Raw genomic sequence first — 21,368 nt, 5'->3', positions numbered from 1 at the left:
CTGTTCCATTTTTGAGCTCCTCAAGTTTGTAAATAACAGTGGAAGTAGATGTAAATGTTTCCAAATGAGAAATAATTTTAAACAAACCTGATCAAGGCCTTTTCTCCAAAGTAATCTCCTTTCTGCAATGTTTTAATCAACTGAGGCTGTGTTTGCCCTTCTGCGGTCTGGGTAACCTTAACCTAGGAAATGAAGACCCACTAATTACTCATCAGAAATAAATACATTATAGCTTAATAGACATACTTCATCCTTAACTTTCACCAAAACGATCAATTAAGTGATAGAGCTAGAAAATTGTGTATTTTTATCACAGCGGAGTTCCAATGGGATTTTACAACTCAAGGTTGGACTTTGGAAAGTGGAGGCAAGGATCTCTGGATCACAGTCTTTTGAATACTGGCTACAATCGAATGTAATTCCTTGTGTTTGTCTCTCTTTAGGGATAGGCTCCAATCAATTTTCTTAGAGCCCCTTTTTGGAGACAAGGTTCTGGTGGTATGCATTCCTTCTGGGGTACTTTTGGCACTCGGGTCAGAGAGTGCCAGAGCTAATATTAAAGAATAAGGGATAGCAAGTGGATGTAGCATGGGTTCCAAGTTAGTATAATCTGAGTAGAAACAATTGTTCTCTGAAGCTCACAGATGATTGAGTTAATATCAGTTCCCAATTATAGAAGACCTTCATTTTGGCAAGGTGAAATGTTTGTGAAAACATTGTAAGAGAGTCTGTCCCTGTAGCTCTCTAGAGACTGAACCAACAAAACAGGTCCTCCTGAGCTGTTTATTTTATAATGATATTTGGGACTCTCACCTTGCTCTGCTCCTGAAGTCTTCCCAATGTTATCAAGATTGGTCACAAGGCATTTTTGCTTACAGTCCAGACCCAGAGACATATATAAAGGTGGCCAAATTCTGTAAAGTAGCCCAGCGGATCAGATACAGGAAGATACAGAGATGTAAAGTAGCTTCCCTAATTTCTTTTAACTGTAAAATTGATTTTTGTGATTTGTAGTTCAAGGGTTATTTTACATTGATTTATTTCATTTTGTGCATGTATGTATGCATGCATGTGTATGATCTGTTTATTGAACATCATAAAATAACAAAACTAAAGACAAAGAAAATGCCATGTCTCTGAACATGTAAGGAGGGCAGCCCTGAGTATTTATAATTGGCCAAATTGGGAAAAGTGGACAAAATATTTCTTCCTCTGCCTTGAAACTAGACTACCAGCCTTCTTGGAGTTGGGTGTCCTTAACAAATCAAATAAATAAATAAATACATACTAATGAAACAAACTGGATGATAACATTTGGCTTTAAATGGAAAAACCTCCTGTTAGAGACAATTGTTGCAATTTGCCAACTATTTCAGGCGGAGACTTCAATACCCATTTATGTTAGTGGAAGAAAATTAATTCCTCCGTGTGGGTATTATGCAGAGATGCCAGCACACAGAGACTGCAATGTAATGAAATCATAGTCTTATATATACATTCTTTTTTTTTTTTTTTGGCCAAATATATCTTGGGGAAATACCAAAAAGCACTGATGAAGACCAGGACAAGAAACAAATGATGAAAGATTAAATATCCCAGATAGTTATTATGAAGATTAAGAGAAGATGGCCAAGAACTATATTCCACAGCCACAGAAACTAGGATATCAGGTGCAGCTACTTAGATTTCACTTAAACAGAAAGAAAAACATCCTGATGGTAGGGTTTGTGCAACAATGAAATGGTCTATCTATGGAAGTCATGAGTTCTCCATCTTTGGAGATGTTTAAAAAGCTAGACAGCCACTTCTCATATATTGTTTAATTGGCTTTCCTACACATTGCAGAGGGTCAGACTAGATCCTTTGTGGTCCCTCTTAACTCTACAATTCTACGATTCTATCATAGGTGGCGCTGTGGGTTAAACCGCTGAGCTGCCGATCGGAAGGTCGGCGGTTCGAAACCGCATGGCGGGGTGAGCTCCCGTTGCTCGTCCCAGCTCCTGCTCACCTAGCAGTTCGAAAACATGCAAATGTGAGTAGATTAATTGGTACCGCTTCGGCGGGCAGGTAACGGCGTTCCATGTCATCATGCTGGCCACATGACCCGGAAGTGTCTACGGACAACGCCGGCTCTAAGGCTTAGAAACGGAGATGAGCACCGCCCCCTAGAGTCGGACACGACTGGACTTTGCGTCAAGGGAAACCTTTACCTTTACCTATCATAGGTGAAGTTCAAAAGCCCATTCGCCCCCAAATGGTACTTCTAAATATGATTGAAGGAGAAATATATTAAATACTTTAGGGAGTTATCATATTAATTGTTTTTTCATTAAAATATAAAATATATGTAAATGATGTTCTGGTTCACAGACTTATTTATCTTACTTTATGGAGTGGGTCCTACCACAGCAATAATGTTGGTATTAATAATTATAATAATAGTAGTTGTTGCATGTTCCTAGCTTTAAAAAAAATCTGACTCTAACTCTCAATCCTCTTTGTTAAAATGTCTTACAAATACTAGTGCTACCAGATCCAGCTTGCAACAACCCAGTTGATCACTAGATGGCAGCAAAGAGATTTTTCAGTAACTTTTTCTTGCCATTTACTCTGGATTTTGGCAGCCCAGACATGGCAGCAAATATCCAATTTTTCTTCTCCATTTCCAGATTCTGCAAATATTGTTCAGCAGAAACCAAGAAGAACTGATCCCTGTAAGCAGCCAGCATAAGTATTTATTTCTAGAGCTTGCCAGCTGGTTATACACCATCTGTCTCTTTTCGTGCATGATCTGTTTGTTCTCCAATAGCAAACGCATAAATGTTTTTTCATTAAGTCTCTCCCCCCACTGCATAAAAAAGAGGAATTATTTCTTTCTGTTTTTTTTAAGTGCTGTTTTTGAAGGCTTTGGCTGAGATCCAAAGAACTATTTTAGTCATCTTTAAACTCAAGAGAATAACCAAGGGAATTTTGACCATCTCTTTAAAGAGCAAAGCTATCCTCCACCACCACACTTCTACTGCAGACCCCTTTTAAAAGATATTGTTTTCTTAGATGCTTTGTGATGGTATGTTGTGCCACATTTGTTTTTAGCCATCTAGCCTGTGCTTGTCTAAATAGATAAAAATACCTTAAATAAATTAAAATCGAGCCTCTCTCATATGTGCACCAATGGCTTTTTTTCCAGACTTTAGAGAACACATGTTTCATCTGCTGCACTGCATTTCTGTGAGTTTACTGGGTATGTTTTGGACCTAATCTCAGTTACTAGAACACTTTCCATTTTTTCATTAAAGCCCTGATGCGGTGTGCACTCCAGTGAAATACCAACAGTGGTGGACAAACAATATTTCAGGCAACTTTTCCACCCATGAGTGGCTGTTGAAAAATCCCAGGATAAACTTTCAGGGAATTTATAAAGCAGATGCATATAACTGATGGTTATAACTGATGGTCCTGCCAGCCCAAGAACAGATTCCATAACCTTTGTGAAAGAGACTTGTTCCATTCTCTATAAAGAACCATGGGTCCTTTCCTTGTATCTTCTGTTTTGTGGTGCAGTGGGGAAAGGGTGACCAAAAGAGGAAAAAGAAGATGTCAGAGAGAGGGAGGGAGAGAGAGAGAGAGAGAGAGGAGGTCCTACTCTCTTTGGTTATAATCTCATAGACCATATGACCCCCAACAGACTCTTGAGGAAATTTAATCTAGTGGAAGGGGTTCCAACTTGCTAACTCCCAATTATCTTCTAGTTTTATATTTTTTGGGTTCAAAGGATGTTGGGCCCCTGAATGTCCCTGAGTTAAGATCACAATGAAAAGCTCTTGTCCAGGCCTTCTAATCTTCAAACATGGGTGATGACCAGGAAAAAGGTCTTTTCCATTGTTAGCCCTCCATAAGTGAACCTCCCTTCTTTAATGGCCCACTTGATGCTTAGTTTTAGTAGGGCTGTGAAAATGTTGAAGGAGTTCTTCACTTTCATGATGCTTTGAGTGAAGCATCCCTTTGAAGCTGCCCCATGAAGCAACATAGACCTTGCTTCCCTTCTAAGAGCAAAGCAAATGTTGCATCTCTTGGGTGCCCACGCTGGGCATCCATGGAAGTGTTTTCCAACAGTTTTAGTCCTCTCCTGGAACCTTATCACCTCCTTGTCATGAGGAGGACAATGCAGGATCATGGAGTTGGAAGAGCCATTGATGCTGCTGAGTCTGTTGCATTAAGGCAGACTTTAGCCCCCTTGCACTATCTGAGTTGTCATAATTCCTAAGCCAGGAATGTGTAACTATTGTTGTAGCCCATTGTTGAACTACAACTCTTAGTCAGCACAGCCAAGTGAGAAGAATAGATTGCTGGGAATTATAGTTCAATAAGAGCCAGAGGTTCTGCTCCTTCCCACCTATTATGACCCAATCTATCCTCATGCTACTACTCCTTCGGGGGGAGATGGGCGGTGGCAAAATTTGATAAATAAATAAAATAAATTTGATAAATGCTATACTTTGTTATTATTTTCCATACCACATACTGCTTTTGTGAAATATAAATGATTGTGTCAGGGCCCAGCAGGTCAGAATTAAACAGTGTTGTGTAAACACTGTTAATTACCCTGTTGATAGCAGCCAAACTGACAACAGCCCAGTGCTAGAAATCAGACCCTTCCCATATCACTTGCCATATGGTTAAATCATGGTATTTCTATGGAAAAACCAACACATGTAATAAGATGTGTTAAAGGATATGCCTATCCAAAATATTTTTATGGTATGCAGCATCCTTTCAGAAATTTTATTAGTAAAGATAATAAGGAAAAGGTTCCTCAGGAATATAAAATACCCTAGTGAAATATTTAATCTAATACTTTTATGTATTATTATGCTTACTGTGTTTGTTGGTTAGCTTTCATTTTATTGTTTGACTAGTTTAATTGCCTATTTTTTACAATATTTTATCAGGCTGACTTTGTCTCAAATGTTAACCATTAGCTTTTTACCTGCTTCTGCATTTTATTATGCTGCTTTTGGTGATTTCTTAGATGTATGTTTTATACTATTGTGTTACTTTATATGACCCCTCAAGAATCTGAGAAAGAAAGAAAGAAAGAAAGAAAGAGAGAGAGAGAGAGAGAGAGAGAGTTTAAATCTTTTTGCATGGATTAGTTGCCTGAAATTGGGAAACCAAGGCCCACAGAGTGGCTTCTCCAGGTCACTGAATTCCTTCCTACAGTTTCCTTTCTTGCTCCAGACCAGGAAGTGCATTTCCTAATAGTTTTGAGTGCTGCTGAGATGTTCCTTTATTCAGGGCTGGTGATATCTGATTCTGATATCATCATTGCTATTACTGAAACATGTGCAGATTTTAGTAAATGATGGACAGATGGCAGATATACAGCTAAAACAAGAATAGCTGTGGAGAGGCATGCATATGACTGGGCAACTAATTTAAATGTTGTCTGGCAGCTTAGAGACCCAGATGTTCACTGGCCAATTAATTCCTAATGATCTCATGTCTCATTCTGACCTGTCACTTCGGGATAGCATCTTGCCTTGAAGAGATGGATCAATATCCTATTCTGAGGCTCTCATAGACTTAATGGAATATCCTTTATCTCTCAGGAAACAAATTGGAGAAAATGCAGCTTCACGCATGGTCCATTGGCCAAATACAGTTGCACAAGTTTGTCAGGTACCTTACCTTCCCCTTGGATATAACAAAAAAGGTGCTTCCTTCTTCTCCCTCGCGGATAACATAATCACCTTTGTCATAGTATTCCTGTGGGGCAAAGCAAACACAGGTAATGATAGGATGTGTCATGCCCCGTTCTAAGGCATGCATGCCTCACAACGTGATCATGCCTTCCTGATAGAAGGGAGGGGTAGGAAGTATGCATAGGCTTATCCCCTCAAGAACAATTGCACAGATGGCTCGCCCAAGCCAGGGCAGCCATCAACATAATCACCGGCCCACCTCACAGGGCCCCAGGGCACACACCTGGGCCGCACACGGAAAAGGACAATGGCGTTCGGCCGGCATCCGCCCTAATCGCCCATCAAGGCCAGTGCCCCACAGGGATCGCCCATCAAGAGGGCCGGGAACGGACGTACGGACAAAGGAGGGCGGAAAGGGGCAAGGCTGACACGCGTGTATATTAAGGGAATGAGCGCAACACGTGCTCATTCCCGTCTTTCTCTCGTGACCGTACCCTTTCCCAATAAACCGGATTTCCTTAGCCAGCCTAAGTTTGAGTCCGCGCCTCATTGGGGGAGAAGCTACACATCACAGGATGTAACAGAGTCACTAGTTTGAGATGGGCGGCTATGTAAATTGAATAAACGAATTAAATAAATATAGATCTTCCCAAGGGACTAACCTGAAACCACTGGCAATTTCTAGCATACCATCAAGTATGTTTGGATTACTAGAGAAAATTATTTAAATTCCTACCAAACCTTCAGTCCAGACCTAGATATAAATATTATATTAATCAATTTGCTTAATCAAAGTGCATTGAAGTACAGACCTTCAACCAAGGATGATATTGATATTACATAACAACTGTTGTATTTGCAGGCTTTCTATATTGCGAGAGCAGAGTATTTCTCTGCCAGAAAAATAATGCAAATTCTAAAAAGCTAGATTCAAAAAAGCTACAGCAGCTTTTTGAAAGGAGGAACAAAAGCCAAGTTTTTGTTTTGGCTCCACTGCCTGCATTTTCCCCATAGCAAGTATGTCTTATTCTGCATAAATTATAAAAACATTGATCAATTAAACATGAATGTCTTTTTAAACGATTGCAAGGGGTTTAAAACTAACTGATAATCCAAATACATCAATTAAAGAACGTGGCATGACTATTTACACAAAGTAATTCTACAGTTCTTTGCTTCCTTTGACCAGCTGCTCAGATTTAGTCAGTGTAAACCCACTGAAATCAATGGGTCATTAATATGGGTCAATAAACCAAAGGTAATGATTATTCAGGCTTCAAATCGATCTACATATGTACATGCATACATGCATACATACACACACTGTTTTTAAATAGGATTGACATGAAATACAGATTCCATGAAGGTGAAATGGAAGTGATCCCTCAACTCTGCCAGATGTAGGAGACATGCAAGAGAACAATCAAAATTGATTGGTTTCTATGAATTGGGCCTTAGTGAATATCATCCTGGTGGCTCCAGTCTCTGGATCTTAAATAAGAGGCTTTCTGAGTGGGAATTCTAGATGTAGAAGTCCACCACACAGACAGCACCATGTTTGGGAAGGCTACCATAGATACAATACTAAAAATACAATTAAGAATGTCAGAGCTTACAAAAATGTTCAAGTTCTAGGACATTACAGCTGCCCATCTTCATCATATAAACAGTGAAACTGAAGAATTATAAATGCATGGCATGGAGAGTTTAGGAGGAAGATTTGGGTATTGGCAGTAAAGAGATACAAATTAGATCTTTGGGGCAAACATGCTGGACTTTCAAAGAGGAACTTAATTGCTTCTAGAAAGACAGAGGGTCTAACAAAGTTTACATTAAAGAATATATTTCCAAAACAATTTAATTCACTCTGTTCTAGGGATCCTGAAAGAAGAGCAGAGGTTTCCTGTTGGATTCTTGATGAAGTTGCTCAAACTGGTCAAGTGAAATTTCTTAGACTGCGGCTAAAATACATAAAACTTTCCCATCACAGGCTTCCTTTATAGCTGGAGAAATGCTAAATATTTAATCATTCATCTTGTGATCTAATTAATTTATAATGGAGAAGAAATTCCACATCAATAGCAATATTTAATTACTTCTGAAGAACAGAGAAAAGTATTCTTTTGTTGAAGAAGAATAAAATGTTAATCTTGTGGGCTACAGGAATGTCACTGCATTCTTATGGAAATGATTCTCTCCTTGAGTGAAGAGAAAAGGCAGGAAAAAGCTAGAAGTTACTTTCCTAATAAATCCATAAAAGGGAGAAAAAAAGCTAGAAGTTACTTTCCTAATAAACCAAGAGGTTGCAGTGTCATAATGACATGTTTCATTATCTAACAATGTGATTTTTATGCTGGCAAAACCACCTCCATTCCTCCTACACACAGACACACACATCTAAACATGTCAGATTATTAAGAGAAACTGGATGTCTCAGCGACCCAAATAACTGGGCCAAAAAAATCAAGGGGGCAATCCCAGCAGTGCAATAGAAGCCCCGCCCCTTTTGTATCTACATCAATAATGCACATATATACAAAGGGACAAAGCTCCACCTGCCATGACCGCCATCTTGACCTTTGTTGACAACCCCCATGGATGCCATGACCCAAACTACTTAAGTCTGCAAAGGAACCCAAGCAAGATTTTTTTTTCCTTAAAGAGAAGTATCCAGTAGAAGAGCCCAACCACAACTTTTTATTCATGCTAATGTTTTAGCTTCGTTATATTGATTTCAGTTGCGTTACAACATTTCCAGGTATGCTGACTGGGGAATTCTGTGAGTTGAATCCACACATCTTAAAGTTGCCAAGGTTGAAAAAATCTGATTTAAACTGTAAGATTAGGAGAAAGAAAAAACCTCATATTAGTTTTCTTCCCTCAGATTCCTAATGCTATTAGAACCTAACATAAGAGCTCATGGTCAGAAATAATGTGAGTTCTAATCCAGCAACATCTGCAGATTAAAAGTTTTCCCAGCCCTGCTCTATACTTTTAAGGGTCCCCATACAATAGAATTTAGTATGGTGTTAGCTGTCTTCCATGAGCTTTTGCAACATGGACAAACAACGTGGCTAGTTGGATGGGGAGGAACCGTCTCTGACTCAACCCTATCAACGCTGAGTGGCTGTGGGTGTTTGGACCACCCAGACCTGGGAATAGTCCAACTTTGCTCTTGGATGGGGTTGCACTTCCTCACTCAAGGACCTTGTGCAATTTGGGGGTCTTCCTGAACTCACAGCTCCTGCTCAATGAGCAGGTGGCAGCTGTAGCCAGAAAGGCTTTTGTCCAACCTCATCTCTGCACCAGTTGTGCCCTTTCCTAGACTGGGGGCTCTTCAGACAGTCACTCATGCCCTGGTCACCTCATGGCTTGACTACTGCAATGTGTTCTACATGGGGCTGCCCTTAAAGACCACCCAGAAGCTTCAGCTGGTCCAGAATGCAGTGGTATGCCCATGTAACACCTCTGCTTTGTGAGCTGCACTGGTTGCCAGTTTGCTTCTGAGCCTGATTCAAGGTGCTGGTTGCCACCTATAAAGCCCTACATGGCCTAGGGCCTGGTTACTTGAGGGATCGCCTGCCTCCCTTAGTATCTGCCTGGCCAGTTCAATCTAACAGGGTTGGTGCACTCTGGAATCTATCAATAAAACGTTATCTGTCTGGACCCCAGAAGCGCACCTTCTCTGTAGCAACACCTGACCTCTGGAATGAGGTTCTCCCTGAAATTCAAATGACTCCCACCCTACTGGTATTTCAAAGAGCTCTAAAGACCTGGCTCTTCACCCTGACCTTTGGCAGGGATGACTGACGCCCTTTTCTTACTTTTTGTTCCCCTCCAGATTTGTTTTCTTTGACATCGTTGTTCTTCTGCCTTGTGCTGTTTTTTTTTTTCTTGTTTTGTATTGCTTTTTTCTTCTTAAATGTTTTTAACAATTGTAAACCAGCCATAGTCGCTGGGAGTTGGGCAGCATATAAATTTAAGAAATTATTATTATATGGTGGCAAAGTATGTAGATGCAGGTAGTCCTCACTTAACAACCATTCATTTCGTGACAGTTCAGACTTTAGACAGTGCTGAAAAAAAGGACTCATGACTGGTCCTCACACTTAGAACTGTCACAGCATCCCCGCAGTCATGTGATCATGATTTGGGCACTTGGCAACCAGTTTGCATTTATGACCATTGCAGCATCCATTTTCAACCTTCCTGGATGGCTTCTGACAAGCAAAATCAGTGGGGAACCATATGATTTGCTTAACAACCACTTGGTTCGCTTAATGCCTGTGGTGATTCAGTTAATGACCACCGCAAAAAAGGTAGTAAAATTGGTTCGGATTCGTTTAATGACCCCTTCGCTTAGCAACTGAAACACCGGTCTCAATTGTGGTTGTTAAATGAGGACTACCTATAGTACAAACTTGTGGTTTGGTTCGACAGGGTCTTCTTACATCTCAGACCTCCAGCCCTGAATTAATGCACCTAAAATTAGATCTGGAAACCCCACTGCTTGCATATGGGTCCCTAGCCTCACTCTCTCAGCCTCCCTCAGTCCCTCAGAATTGCACCATTATTGCTGCCCTCCTTTATCACAGTGATGGGCAGTGTTTTGTCTTTTTTTAAATTATTTTAAGTGAGCCTTTTATTTTAACAAGTGAGCGTTTTGCTAAAGTACAGCTGGGATTCCTGTCTGAAAACCTAACAAACGGCTGCAGGTCAGAGTGGACGATATTGAGCTTAAGACAGCCATGGCCTAAATTGCTGTAGGACAGCTATCTGGTACCTAAAATATGGCAGCCTGAAACAAATGACTTGGGCTACGGCTTATGCAGTCAGGCCAGCTCTGCAAACAATTTGTGCTAGACAATGATTTCAGCGAAGGCATTCTGTTGTTGCAGTTGCATAATTTTGAAGACAGGCAGTTGGTCTCTTTAGAATTCCCTGCCAAATGGAAGGAGCGTGTTGACTTGCCCAGGAAAAATTCAGGTCACTCAGCAACACATCAGCTTTGTGGGGGGGAGGGAGGAAAAATTTTACAGACAAAAGCTGAGCATAAATGGCTTCCAAAGTTAATATATCTCAGACTATATTTCTCATAATCAAATGGCTCTGCAACATTCCTGTGTACAAATAAATTCCTTTTTCTTACCATTTGTACTGCTGGAACATGTAAATCCCTGATTATGTAAGAATATGTGCACAATAAACCAATTTGGCCAGACTAATTTCACTTAGCCCTTCAAATACAAAATTGTTCATTTACATTGATTAAAGTATAAGAAAAGGAAAAGAAAAAAAGGCAGATATATTAATAATGGATTTCAGAGATTTTTTCCAAATACAAATCATTATATTTCAAAAGTACAATGGAAGAAGGTGGCCAGAATATCCTGATCTTTCTTTTGAAAGCTACCCATTGTTGCTTTTATCGGTCATTACCACAGATATTTATTTACAGGTAGTCCTCACTTAACGACCACGACTGAGACTGGAATTTCAGTTGCTAAGTGAAGTGGTCATTTAGTGAATCCGATCTGATTTTATGACCTTTCGTGGCAGTCGTTAAGTGAATCACCACGGGCGTTAGGCAAACCATACAGTTCTCTATTGATTTTGCTTGCCAGACGCCGGTTGGGAAGGTTGAAAATGGTGATCACATGACCATGGGACACTGCAACGGTCATAAGTGTGAACCGGTTGCCAAGTGCCCAAATTGTGATCATGTGACTGCAGGGACACTGTGACAGTCATAAGCGTGAGAACCGGTCATTTTTTCAACACCATTGTAAGTCCAAACTATCACCAAATGAATGGTTGTTAAGTGAGGACTACCTGTAGTGACATGAGATAAGCATCACAGCATGTCACATTTTTACAGGTAAGTGTTACAATTCCATAAGCTATTTTAAGAGCCCCTAAATACAGACCTCTAGACTCCAAATGTTAGTCAGTCTCTCTTCCCTTCCCCCTACTATGAAAGGACTAAATGTATAGCTTTCCTATAGCAGCTAAATCCCTCCCTCCCTCCCTTCCTTCCTTCCTGTTTGACTGCTTTGATATATTTTGGGAACTTTCCACAGGCAGCTTTTGTCTCAAGCTTCTGGAGTAAGACATTATTTCCCTTAGTTTCAGCCACTTAGGCAGTACGATTTGCCTGTTTTATGTAATGTCTGGTGATAGAAATGCTAGTCACCAAAAATTAGATGTTGCTAAAGCAAATACATGGGAAGCGGTACAGTTTAGAAAGTCGTTCTGGGGATTTCAGTATGAACTTCAGAAAGGCAAGGATGGCAACTTCCAGCACAATGGGTCTTTCTGCACATTAAATTTGCTACCGAATAAACATTATTGCTACCGAATAATGTGCAGATTCTGCACATTAAATTTGCTACCAAATAAACTTATTTAGCCCAGATTAGATAACATTAATTAACATTGCAATTCAAGGTGTTGGTTAGCACCTTTAAAGCCCTTCATGGCATGGGTCCAGGGTACCTGAGGGACTGTCTCATCGCCGTCGCACCCGGTCATGCAGAGAGGGCATGTTGCGGACCGTGTCTGTAAGAGAATTCCATCTGGCGGAGTCCAGGAGCCGGGCCTTCTCTGCAGTGGCTCCCACCCTCTGGAACATTCTTCCCCCAGAGGTGAGACAAGCGCCCTCTCTCCCGGACTTCCGCAAAAAACTAAAAACCTGGTTCTGCCACCTTTGGGGCAGGGAGGGAAGTAATCATTCCTAGAGATGGCTGGTACCCTAAAGTGACCCTTTAGATATACATGAGTGGTATTATAGCTATCATTGCCATCTGGATTTTATACTGTATTTATGTTTTATATTATATTGTTATACTGTATTTGATGTTTACAATATCTGATGCTTTTACTGTTGTTGTAAACCTCCCAGAGTCCCTCCCATGGGGGGAGATGGGTGGTGGCAAAATTTAATAAATAAATAAACAAACAAACAAACAAACATACACTAGAATTCAGACATTAATCAGAGAACAAAGTAATATATAACTTGGTTTGACTTTATCCTAGAGCAAGTTTGCTAAACAGCTAAATACGGTTAAATGCATTTCACTAGGGGTCCCATGACTTACCACTTCCAAGCAGTCTATAATCTTGGTTAGTTTATCTTCGGGTAAATTCTTCAGTAAAGAAACACTTAAAAGAAAAACCAAAGAAATCCACTGAATTCAATTTTTATACATTTCAGCTTTCAGTTTTAATCGTAACTTTTGAAGTGTTTTGAATTTAGTTCTTTCTTGGACAGCTAGATATTCCTAAAAATATGCATATTATGGGTATTAACTATAAAAAATAGTTAACATGAATGATTAATGGTGGAGTTTTGCATATAAATGGAAGTTCAACAGTGGTACAGAAAAACCACTATAATCATCCTTTGCAGGAATTTTTACCCAAAATATGTTCTTTCAGTTTGGCTTGAGTATTATTACTAGGATAACAACATAGCATTTTAAATCTGAGTTCCATGTTTCTTCAAAGAACTGTGATTTGAGACGTTACTACTAAATGGGTGTCATTAAAAAGGACAGGTTATCTATGAGACTCATGTCAACAATATCAGCAATTGATACTTGTTTAACCTACATAACCACCTTCAAAACAGGGTGAAAACCACAATTTTCTGTCCACTGATGAAATAAATACTGATAGAACCTTGTTTCTCAACCTTGGCAACTTTAAGATGTGTGGACTTCAACTCCCAGAATTGCTGGCTGGGGAATTCTGGGAATTGAAGTCCACACATCTTAAAGTTGCCAAAGTTGAGAACACTGCCCCACCCATTCCTCTTCAATCAAAATGTGCTTCAGAGAGATGAATAACACCGCAGAACAAAACCGGTGGACGTGGAAAATGAAGAGCAAGAGGCAATACCTCTTTGTGCAAATACTCTTCATTTGACCCTTAATGTAAACAATGTTGTGTTTGTAATATCTATTTTCACACTGAAATTCACGAATGACCAAGATAGAGCTGCATGTGTGACTCCCAATTATGTAGATATTTGCAGTAAAGAACCAAAATAGAGGTATTCAAAACTGAACTCCTAGAGAATGTTCAGATTGATCTGCAATGTGTTCATTTCAATATCATGACTAAGTGATAATTCTGGATCTAAGAATTGGTTGTAAGATACAATCCACCTATCTTCTAAAAGCAGGAAGAATGCTTCCAGGCAGAAGGATCCAAGAACCACCAACCAAAACGCTCCATGCAGCTATTTCATTTTTCTCCCTCTTTTATGTTTTTTTTTTTTGAGAACATAAGACTTTACAAATGAGACCACAAGATTGCCAGACAAAGTCTTGTCTCAGAATATCCCATTTTTATCTGTTGATATTAAGAAAGGAGGGGAATGCACAGGCCACATTTACCTTCTCAGAAAGTTTCTATATTGGTCATGCCTTGCTTGAGCTGTTCTTCTCATGATATTTTGGAAAACCTCTCTGTCTAATGCCCATGTTTTCACACTGGTGACAGCTGTAAAAAAAAGTGAAAAGAAAACAAAAAAATTGACAATTCTAGCATACAGGACAATATACATATACATTCAGAACACATTTTCTCAAGGAATCATGTTTACTAAAGTTCTCTGTGCTACTGAGAATATGTTCACACTTCCTCTACCAGGAGTTAACACTGAAGAGTTGCAACCAGTTTGACATCTTATTAGTCATTATCACATGATTTTTGTTTGTTTGTTTTGTTTACCTCGTTCACCACCTCTTACCAATTTTCTTTCAGAGACAACCTACAAATATTGTAGATTAATAAATGCAGTTGCCCAAAGCATTTCAGAATAATGATTCAACTGTTATTTAATACCTTCCAAAGTTATAAATCAAATAGTGTAAGAAACTAATTTTGAATGTAGACATCTTCTATACCTCCATATATTCACTAGAAAAAAACACACAAATATTCTGAATGCACGCATATACCTCCACAGTATGTTAGCATGCATGAGGATCTCTAGATTAGAGATCCTACCTTGCATGGAAAACTATGAGCATGCTTGGGGGAAAACTGGGCTATGCTTGTGGCATATTGACCAAATGTGTCAGGAGTGAATAGGCTTCCATTACGGAATGTTTTACACAAATATGGAATTGAAGGTTGGTTGCTGAATGAAATAAGAGAAATATACTGTACCGTGGCAGTAAAGCCTGAATGAGAACAAACTGAATGCTTAGCAAATGGCTCAACAATGGCAATGAATAAGACAAGATAATGTCCCCTTAATTGTTAGATGTCTTTATGGATAAATGTATAAGGAATGTTTGTGATGACATTAGAAATACATTGACTGGAAACCTGAAAATCTGTGTAGTTTGGTACACTGGTGATGCAATGTTGTTGTTAAACCTTTGTGTTATTAGTAACATCTGGAGAACACAACCTTCCTTTGGGAGAAATTTACAAGGTTTCTGAACAAATGTGACTGCACAGCACCATTTTCAGGGAATCAGATTTAGTGACACTGGTCAGTTCTATTCCATCTTTTTCTTCATTCTCATCTCTAATAAGATAATATTCATGATGTCCTCAAATTGTGCATTTCCCTTCTTTTATCAAGTAGGAAACATGGCAGGAGTAATGATAATATCATACAAGTCATTGAGGGCCATATAATAGTGGTATTACGATTGCTTTATGTCTCTTAGAAAGGCAAGATGGAGCTAAAACTTTCAGATAGAGAGCTTCTACTAATATCCATCAAGAAACAAAAATGCTGTGTAGCCATTCTACCCTTCTGTCCTTCATGGTTATTACTGGGTAAAAATATAAAAAATGGAAGTAGCCATGGGAAAGGGTACAAACAGAAAACAATTCAACAGGAATCCTTGTAATATTCTATGAATGGGCAATTGCACAACACAGATCTCATCTGGAAGAACTTATGATGTCAATTCTTGGTATTTCAAGGGTCCATCAACTTTCTAATATTTTCAGGCTTCCTATCAGGAGGAGGCTGTAGTCAGATAAACATTACTTACACACAGACATGTTTATATCCCGATAGCCATTTCATAGCTACAATTGGAATCAGAAGCAGGTGATTTTTTTTTTCCTGTTTTGGTGATGGGGAGAACCCGTTTCTTGTTTTGTCTTGAAGCTGCCCAAGAAGATCCTGCCACCAACTTCCCCTTACTCACTAATGCAACAGTTTGGACAGAAAAGGATGTGGTGGCTGTTCTTTTGGTGATAAGAGTAGAGATAACAGTTACAAAAGATGCTATTAACACTCTAAGTATCAGACTGGGCATGGCTAAGTATAGGCTATCTCAGCTGGAAGGTTGTAGGAAATGTATGAATATGTCTAATTTACTTAATTCTGGTAAGACCCTTCAGAATAAAGTAATTGTCAGACTCTGCGATCAAAGGTTCACAGAACCCTCTTATTGGAGCATCTTCCATCTTTCTCTCACCGGTGTGAGCAGACTTCATGTCGCCAGATGGGAGGGGGTGCTAGATCGGAGTGTGAACGGAATTGTTATGGCTAGGGGCTGATTGCCTCGGCCAGGGCCGCAACTAGGGTCTGTGTCACCCAGGGCAAACATGGATTCCACGCCCATTTTGGCACACACACCCCAGCGCTCATTTTGGCGCCCCAGCAGTGCGGCGCCCAGGGCACATGCCCCACTTGCTCCCCCCTAGTTGTGGCCCTGGCCTTGGCCACCCCAAGGCCATGCAAACAGGGAACATCAGAAGAACCATCTGGCATGAGAAGCAGGGTGGCATGCTCTAGGGGGAAGAGGAGTAGAGGGCAATTTAGAGAATGTAGTTTTAAAAGTTAGTTTGAGAGGGAATTGGGCTTTCTTCTTGTACTGGTCATTTCGCTTCATTAAAACAGTAGAAAGAGCCTGGTCTCCTGACTGTCATTGAATGAATGCTTGAATGTGCCAGTGCTTATAGTAATGTTCCTAGAATCTTATTCTCACCAGTCTAATTTATATTTGATTAGAATTTCAGAAGAAGCAGGAAGAGGCCAACTAGTTCTCTTTATAGAAGCTCTAATACATAAAGGATTGGTTTGGCCAGAATTTTATCAACTAGAAGGATGAAAAGCTCTGTAACCATTTGTACCATCAGACTCAGCAGCCTGGACCTTCACCAGTGGGCAGAGCTGAGTAGCTGAACTGGGGCTTCAGAGTCCTCTTGTCTCTTAAAAACAATCCAAAGTTTTATTCACAAATTTTTGAATTTCATCTCATCATAACATCTCAGCTGTGAGTAAAAATAGCCTCACAGTGGAGCTCTGGATTGTCTTCCTGTTTTTGCCACATTTTCAGGAGCAAGCCTACTCACCTTTCACTGAGGCTGTCCTTGTGCAGTTGTATAAAATAGCCAATTCCCCAAATGCTGTCCACACAGGAATTGATGATAGAAATTTGTTATGCTGATAAACCTCCAATCTACCTTCTGTTGGAAAAGAAAAAACACCAGAATAAAAACTGAATTGATATAACTATGTATTAAACTGTGCTTTCCTTTTATTCTTTTTGTACCTCTTTCCAAAAATTAATCTGTTTTTCATTTTTGACTTTATTTTTGTTAACAAGCGTGAATGAATAAATTTCGTAAGTACCTATTTAATTACAAACTACTTGCAATTTCAAATTGCAAGTAATTGAATTACACACACACTCAAATAAGCTTACTTCCTTGTTTTTGCCTCTTTTTATTGTTGTTAAAGACCGGAACTTGTGTTACATTTGGTGTGTGATTGTTTTCTGTCTCTTAAATACTTGTGATTCTAATAAGGACTTATAGTTCAGTGATAGAACACAACTACAAAATCCCAAGTTCAATTCCTGGCATCATCAGACAGTTTAAAAAAATGAATCATGTAAGAGATGGTGGGTAAGAACTGTCCCAATTTTGCCAGTCAGGGGAGACAACATCAGACTAGATGCAGAATCTTGTCAGCCTTCCAAGATAGACCAGACAGGAAAGACAACCAGATGAGTTAATTCTACTTTATTGTAAAGCTACATTAACAGAATCTTGCAAGTTTGAAAGTACAAATCTCCCATCATATCCTTTACAGCCCAAGAAACTAGGGAGGGTCCCTTCTGAGCCTCTTGCTCTGCCCACTATCCAGTTACGGGCTCTACTCTCTCTTATCTGACCGTTCCCTAGGCAGCATCCCTTCAGCCCGTCTCCCAAGGTCTTTCCCACATACCATTACAAATCTGCAGAGGGCATCAAAACAGGTGAGATGGTAGCTGCAACAGTACAATGCAAGCCTGTCCCTTTCACTGATGCACATTTTAAAAGGATGGGTTCTAGCATGGCATTGCTGCATCCCACACTTTGTCTGTTTTGACTACCACCAACCCCTTGCAGGCACTGCTGACTAGATATACCAATATTATTAATATCCATAAACACAATTTCATATCTGTCAGCATTTTCCAGCCTTGGCAGCTTCCAACAGTATGGATATCAGCTCTCAGAATTCTCAACAATGACCATGCCTGTTGGGGAATTCTCAGAGTTGAAGTCCACACGCATGGAAGTTGTCAAGTCTGAGAAACACTACATTAAAAGAGATCATCCTTCTTCCTAACCCTAATCAGTAACATAACTATAAGGTTAATCGTTTGTGCAAAGGGTTGCCAACACACTTCCAGTGAGGGATCTGGAATCAGAAATGAAATACAGGATATTGCAATCTACCAAGACAGGCTCTTGGTCTTTCCTATATTGACAAGTAGCAGCTTTCCATGGTTTACTGGCATAAGAAACCCTAGAAATCTTGGGCAAGTGCTCTGCAGCTGAACTATGGCCATTTAATTCCCATACAAATTACCATTGCCAATTTATAGAGCAGGGTATTAAAAATAATGGCAAATAGATTGTTTGTGTGTGTTAAAAAAACCTGGAAGCTCCTGCATGAGTCTGAAGCATGATTTGCAAGAAAGATAGCAAAAATTGGGTATAATCTCTTTCTCAAGATTCGGCTCAGGGGTTTTCATTTCCTCATTTTTATTGCAGCTGAAAAATGGATTGTGTTACTGTTAACAATACTTCTTTCTATATTCTAAACTTAATTTCTTGCTTCAACCAAAAGCGACATTTCATGTGTATGAGACCTCTAAACGCACCTTTTCTTCACTGTGAGTAATTGCTCCCTTCAGGATAACAACAACAACAACAACAAAAGACTATTTCACAGTATGCTGTTCACAAAATACCGATTTTGCTAAAGAAAAAACTATTGTTCTGGCACTAAAAGAGTCACTGGAAATTTGAGATGAATATCTGGGCGAGAGGAAAGGACCGTTTTGCTTTTAATCCTATTTCCTTCCTAGTATTGATTTTAGTAGCTTAATTAGAACCAATTCAATTCAGTTATTGATGTCTCCAGAACTGTGGTAGTGTAGTTTGTCACAGTCAAACTAAGAGACAGAGTTAGTCATGGTTATTTAAGGACATATCTTGGCTCATACATATGCAAAGTGTTTGTGTATGTTTGCGTTCTACCATCCTAAAGAGCAGGATAGAGTTTAGAAAAAGACTGTGATATCTTGCCATTGCTCACATCTTAGGCATTCTTTTACCAGCCCAACCCACTTCTTGAGTTAATGGTAAAAAGCAAAAGGCATTTGGATCACCAAAGCCAGGGAAGTTAGGAGAGCAAAATCTCAGCAGTGCTCCTACACTGACCCCTTTTGAGACCTGACCTGAAACCCTAAACTGTCTAAATTAAGAAGGCATTCCTGAGAAATGGCAATGTCGAAGTATTTACAAGTATTGTACAAGATTGTAAGGATGGGCTTGCTCAGTCACACCATGAGCTTGTGACATAATACTTGGGAATACCGCCCTTTATACCAGGGGTCTCTAGGGAAGGGGGACAGAAAACTCAAGACAGTGGCCACAATCTCACGATCAAAACTCTGCCCCTTTTTATGTGGTTCAGAATCAACCTTTTTGACCCCCACCTAGATGGCCCTGCTTATACCTATTAGATTTCCTGCCCCACTTAATTAACAAAACAACCTTGTTATTTTAATGAATTAGTTTACTTTAGTTATTTAAACTAAAATACATAGAAACCGACCTGCTACAAGGGAAAGTACCAGAATCCTTCTGGGTTCCACAGAGGCGTTATAACTAAAAATGGTCAGTGATGGCCTAATGATCTGTCTGAAAGTAAGTCCTTCCCACCAAGGGAAAAAAGGAAATAGATAGCATGCCGGTGGGCTTAAGGAAATGGCAATTAGCTGCTCACCATTTTTGACTAATAACTCCCCCTATGGCAAACATGTGGCAAACATATAAGACTGCCGCATGACAGTGATTTTGAAAGTGTGCTTCCAACGCAGTCTCAAAGTTTGTTTTCTGTCCCGCCTTTATTATTTTTATAAGTAACTCAATGTAGCAAACATACCTAATACTCCTTCCTCCTCCTATTTTCCCCACAACAGCAACCCTGTGAGGTGAGTTGGGCTGAGAGAGAGGGACTGGCCCAAGGTCACCCAGCCGGCTTTCATGCCCAAGGTGGGACTAGAACTCTCCTACCACGCCTGATTGGCTCTTGGGCTGAGAGAGAGGGACTGGCCCAAGGTCAACCAACCGGCTTTCATGCTTAAGGCGGGACTAGAACTCTCCTACCACGCCTGATTGGCTCTTGGGCTGAGAGAGAGGGACTGGCCCAAGGTCACCAAGCCGGCTTTCATTCCTGAGGTGGGACTAGAACTCTCATAGCACGCCTGATTGGCTCTTGGGCTGAGAGAGAGGGACTGGCCCAAGGTCATCCAGCCGGCTTTCATTCCTGAGGCAGGACTAGAACTCTCCTACCACGCCTGATTGGCTCTTGGGCTGAGCGAGAGGGACTGGCCCAAGGTCACTGAGCCAGCTTGCATGCCTAAGGAGGGACTAGAACTCTCAGTCTCCTGGTTTCTAGCCCTTTGCCTTAATCTTGTACAGGTCTACAGCAAGAGCAGTGAGATGATAAAAACATGATCCAAGAAGAAGCTCATGGACGAGGTTTGATGAACACAATTATGACAGTCTTCCTTTACCAACTTAGCCTCCTCCAGATGTGTCTCATTTTAGTTTCCACAATCCCCAACTCGCATGGCCATGGGCTTATATACAAGAATTTCCCAATCAAGTGACCTCCAATTGGCCATGCTGGATGGGAATATGGGTGTAGTTCTGACACATCTCATAGCACTAGTTTGGGAAACCTAACCTATACTAACAAGAAGGCAGCTTTTACATTAAACTTGTTCTGGACTAGGTGGAACAAGTGTAATCCCAGCAAGGCTCTCCTCCATATTAACAGGCTAAAACTTAGCCTTAGAAGCAAAATTTCAGAGTCTATTGTTCAAATATACAACTGAAATGGTTACCAACCTGCGAGTACAAATATATGATTGCCAGGTTCTCCTTGTTTGATTATGTAGCTTCCTTGCTGATATGTTCTTCCATACATACATTCTACCATATCTCTGATCTGCTGTGAGTCCAGCCTTTTCAGAAATTGGTTTCTACTCAGAGCATCTGTGATTAGCTTTTTCTCGCTTGCGTTCAGCAAAACACAGAATAGAGAAAGAAAGAAAAGTCAGATTAATTTGCACACATGAATGCTTAGCATTATACCCAATCTATTCCTCTGTCACA

At 40.1% G+C, this 21,368-nt stretch overlaps 1 protein-coding gene across 1 annotated transcript in view; it reads right to left on the bottom strand.

Annotated features, from left to right (window-relative positions):
• The window catches only part of PRKG2 (protein kinase cGMP-dependent 2), a 59,422-nt gene that overhangs the window by 23,134 nt on the left and 14,920 nt on the right, over positions 1-21,368 (bottom strand). The window contains exons 2-7 of the mRNA XM_063309961.1: positions 21,102-21,268; positions 17,040-17,153; positions 14,105-14,210; positions 12,803-12,866; positions 5,689-5,766; positions 88-182 (exon numbers count right to left, since the gene is read on the bottom strand). Of these exons, the coding sequence (XP_063166031.1) occupies positions 88-182; positions 5,689-5,766; positions 12,803-12,866; positions 14,105-14,210; positions 17,040-17,153; positions 21,102-21,268 (624 nt within the window). The remainder of the gene's footprint in view (positions 1-87; positions 183-5,688; positions 5,767-12,802; positions 12,867-14,104; positions 14,211-17,039; positions 17,154-21,101; positions 21,269-21,368) is intronic.

Source organism: Candoia aspera, chromosome 8 (assembly GCF_035149785.1).
Source record: "Candoia aspera isolate rCanAsp1 chromosome 8, rCanAsp1.hap2, whole genome shotgun sequence".
Lineage (NCBI taxonomy): Eukaryota > Metazoa > Chordata > Lepidosauria > Squamata > Boidae > Candoia > Candoia aspera.
The sequence above is the reverse complement of the archived record's forward strand: the minus strand, read 5'-3'. Positions and strand labels throughout refer to the sequence as shown.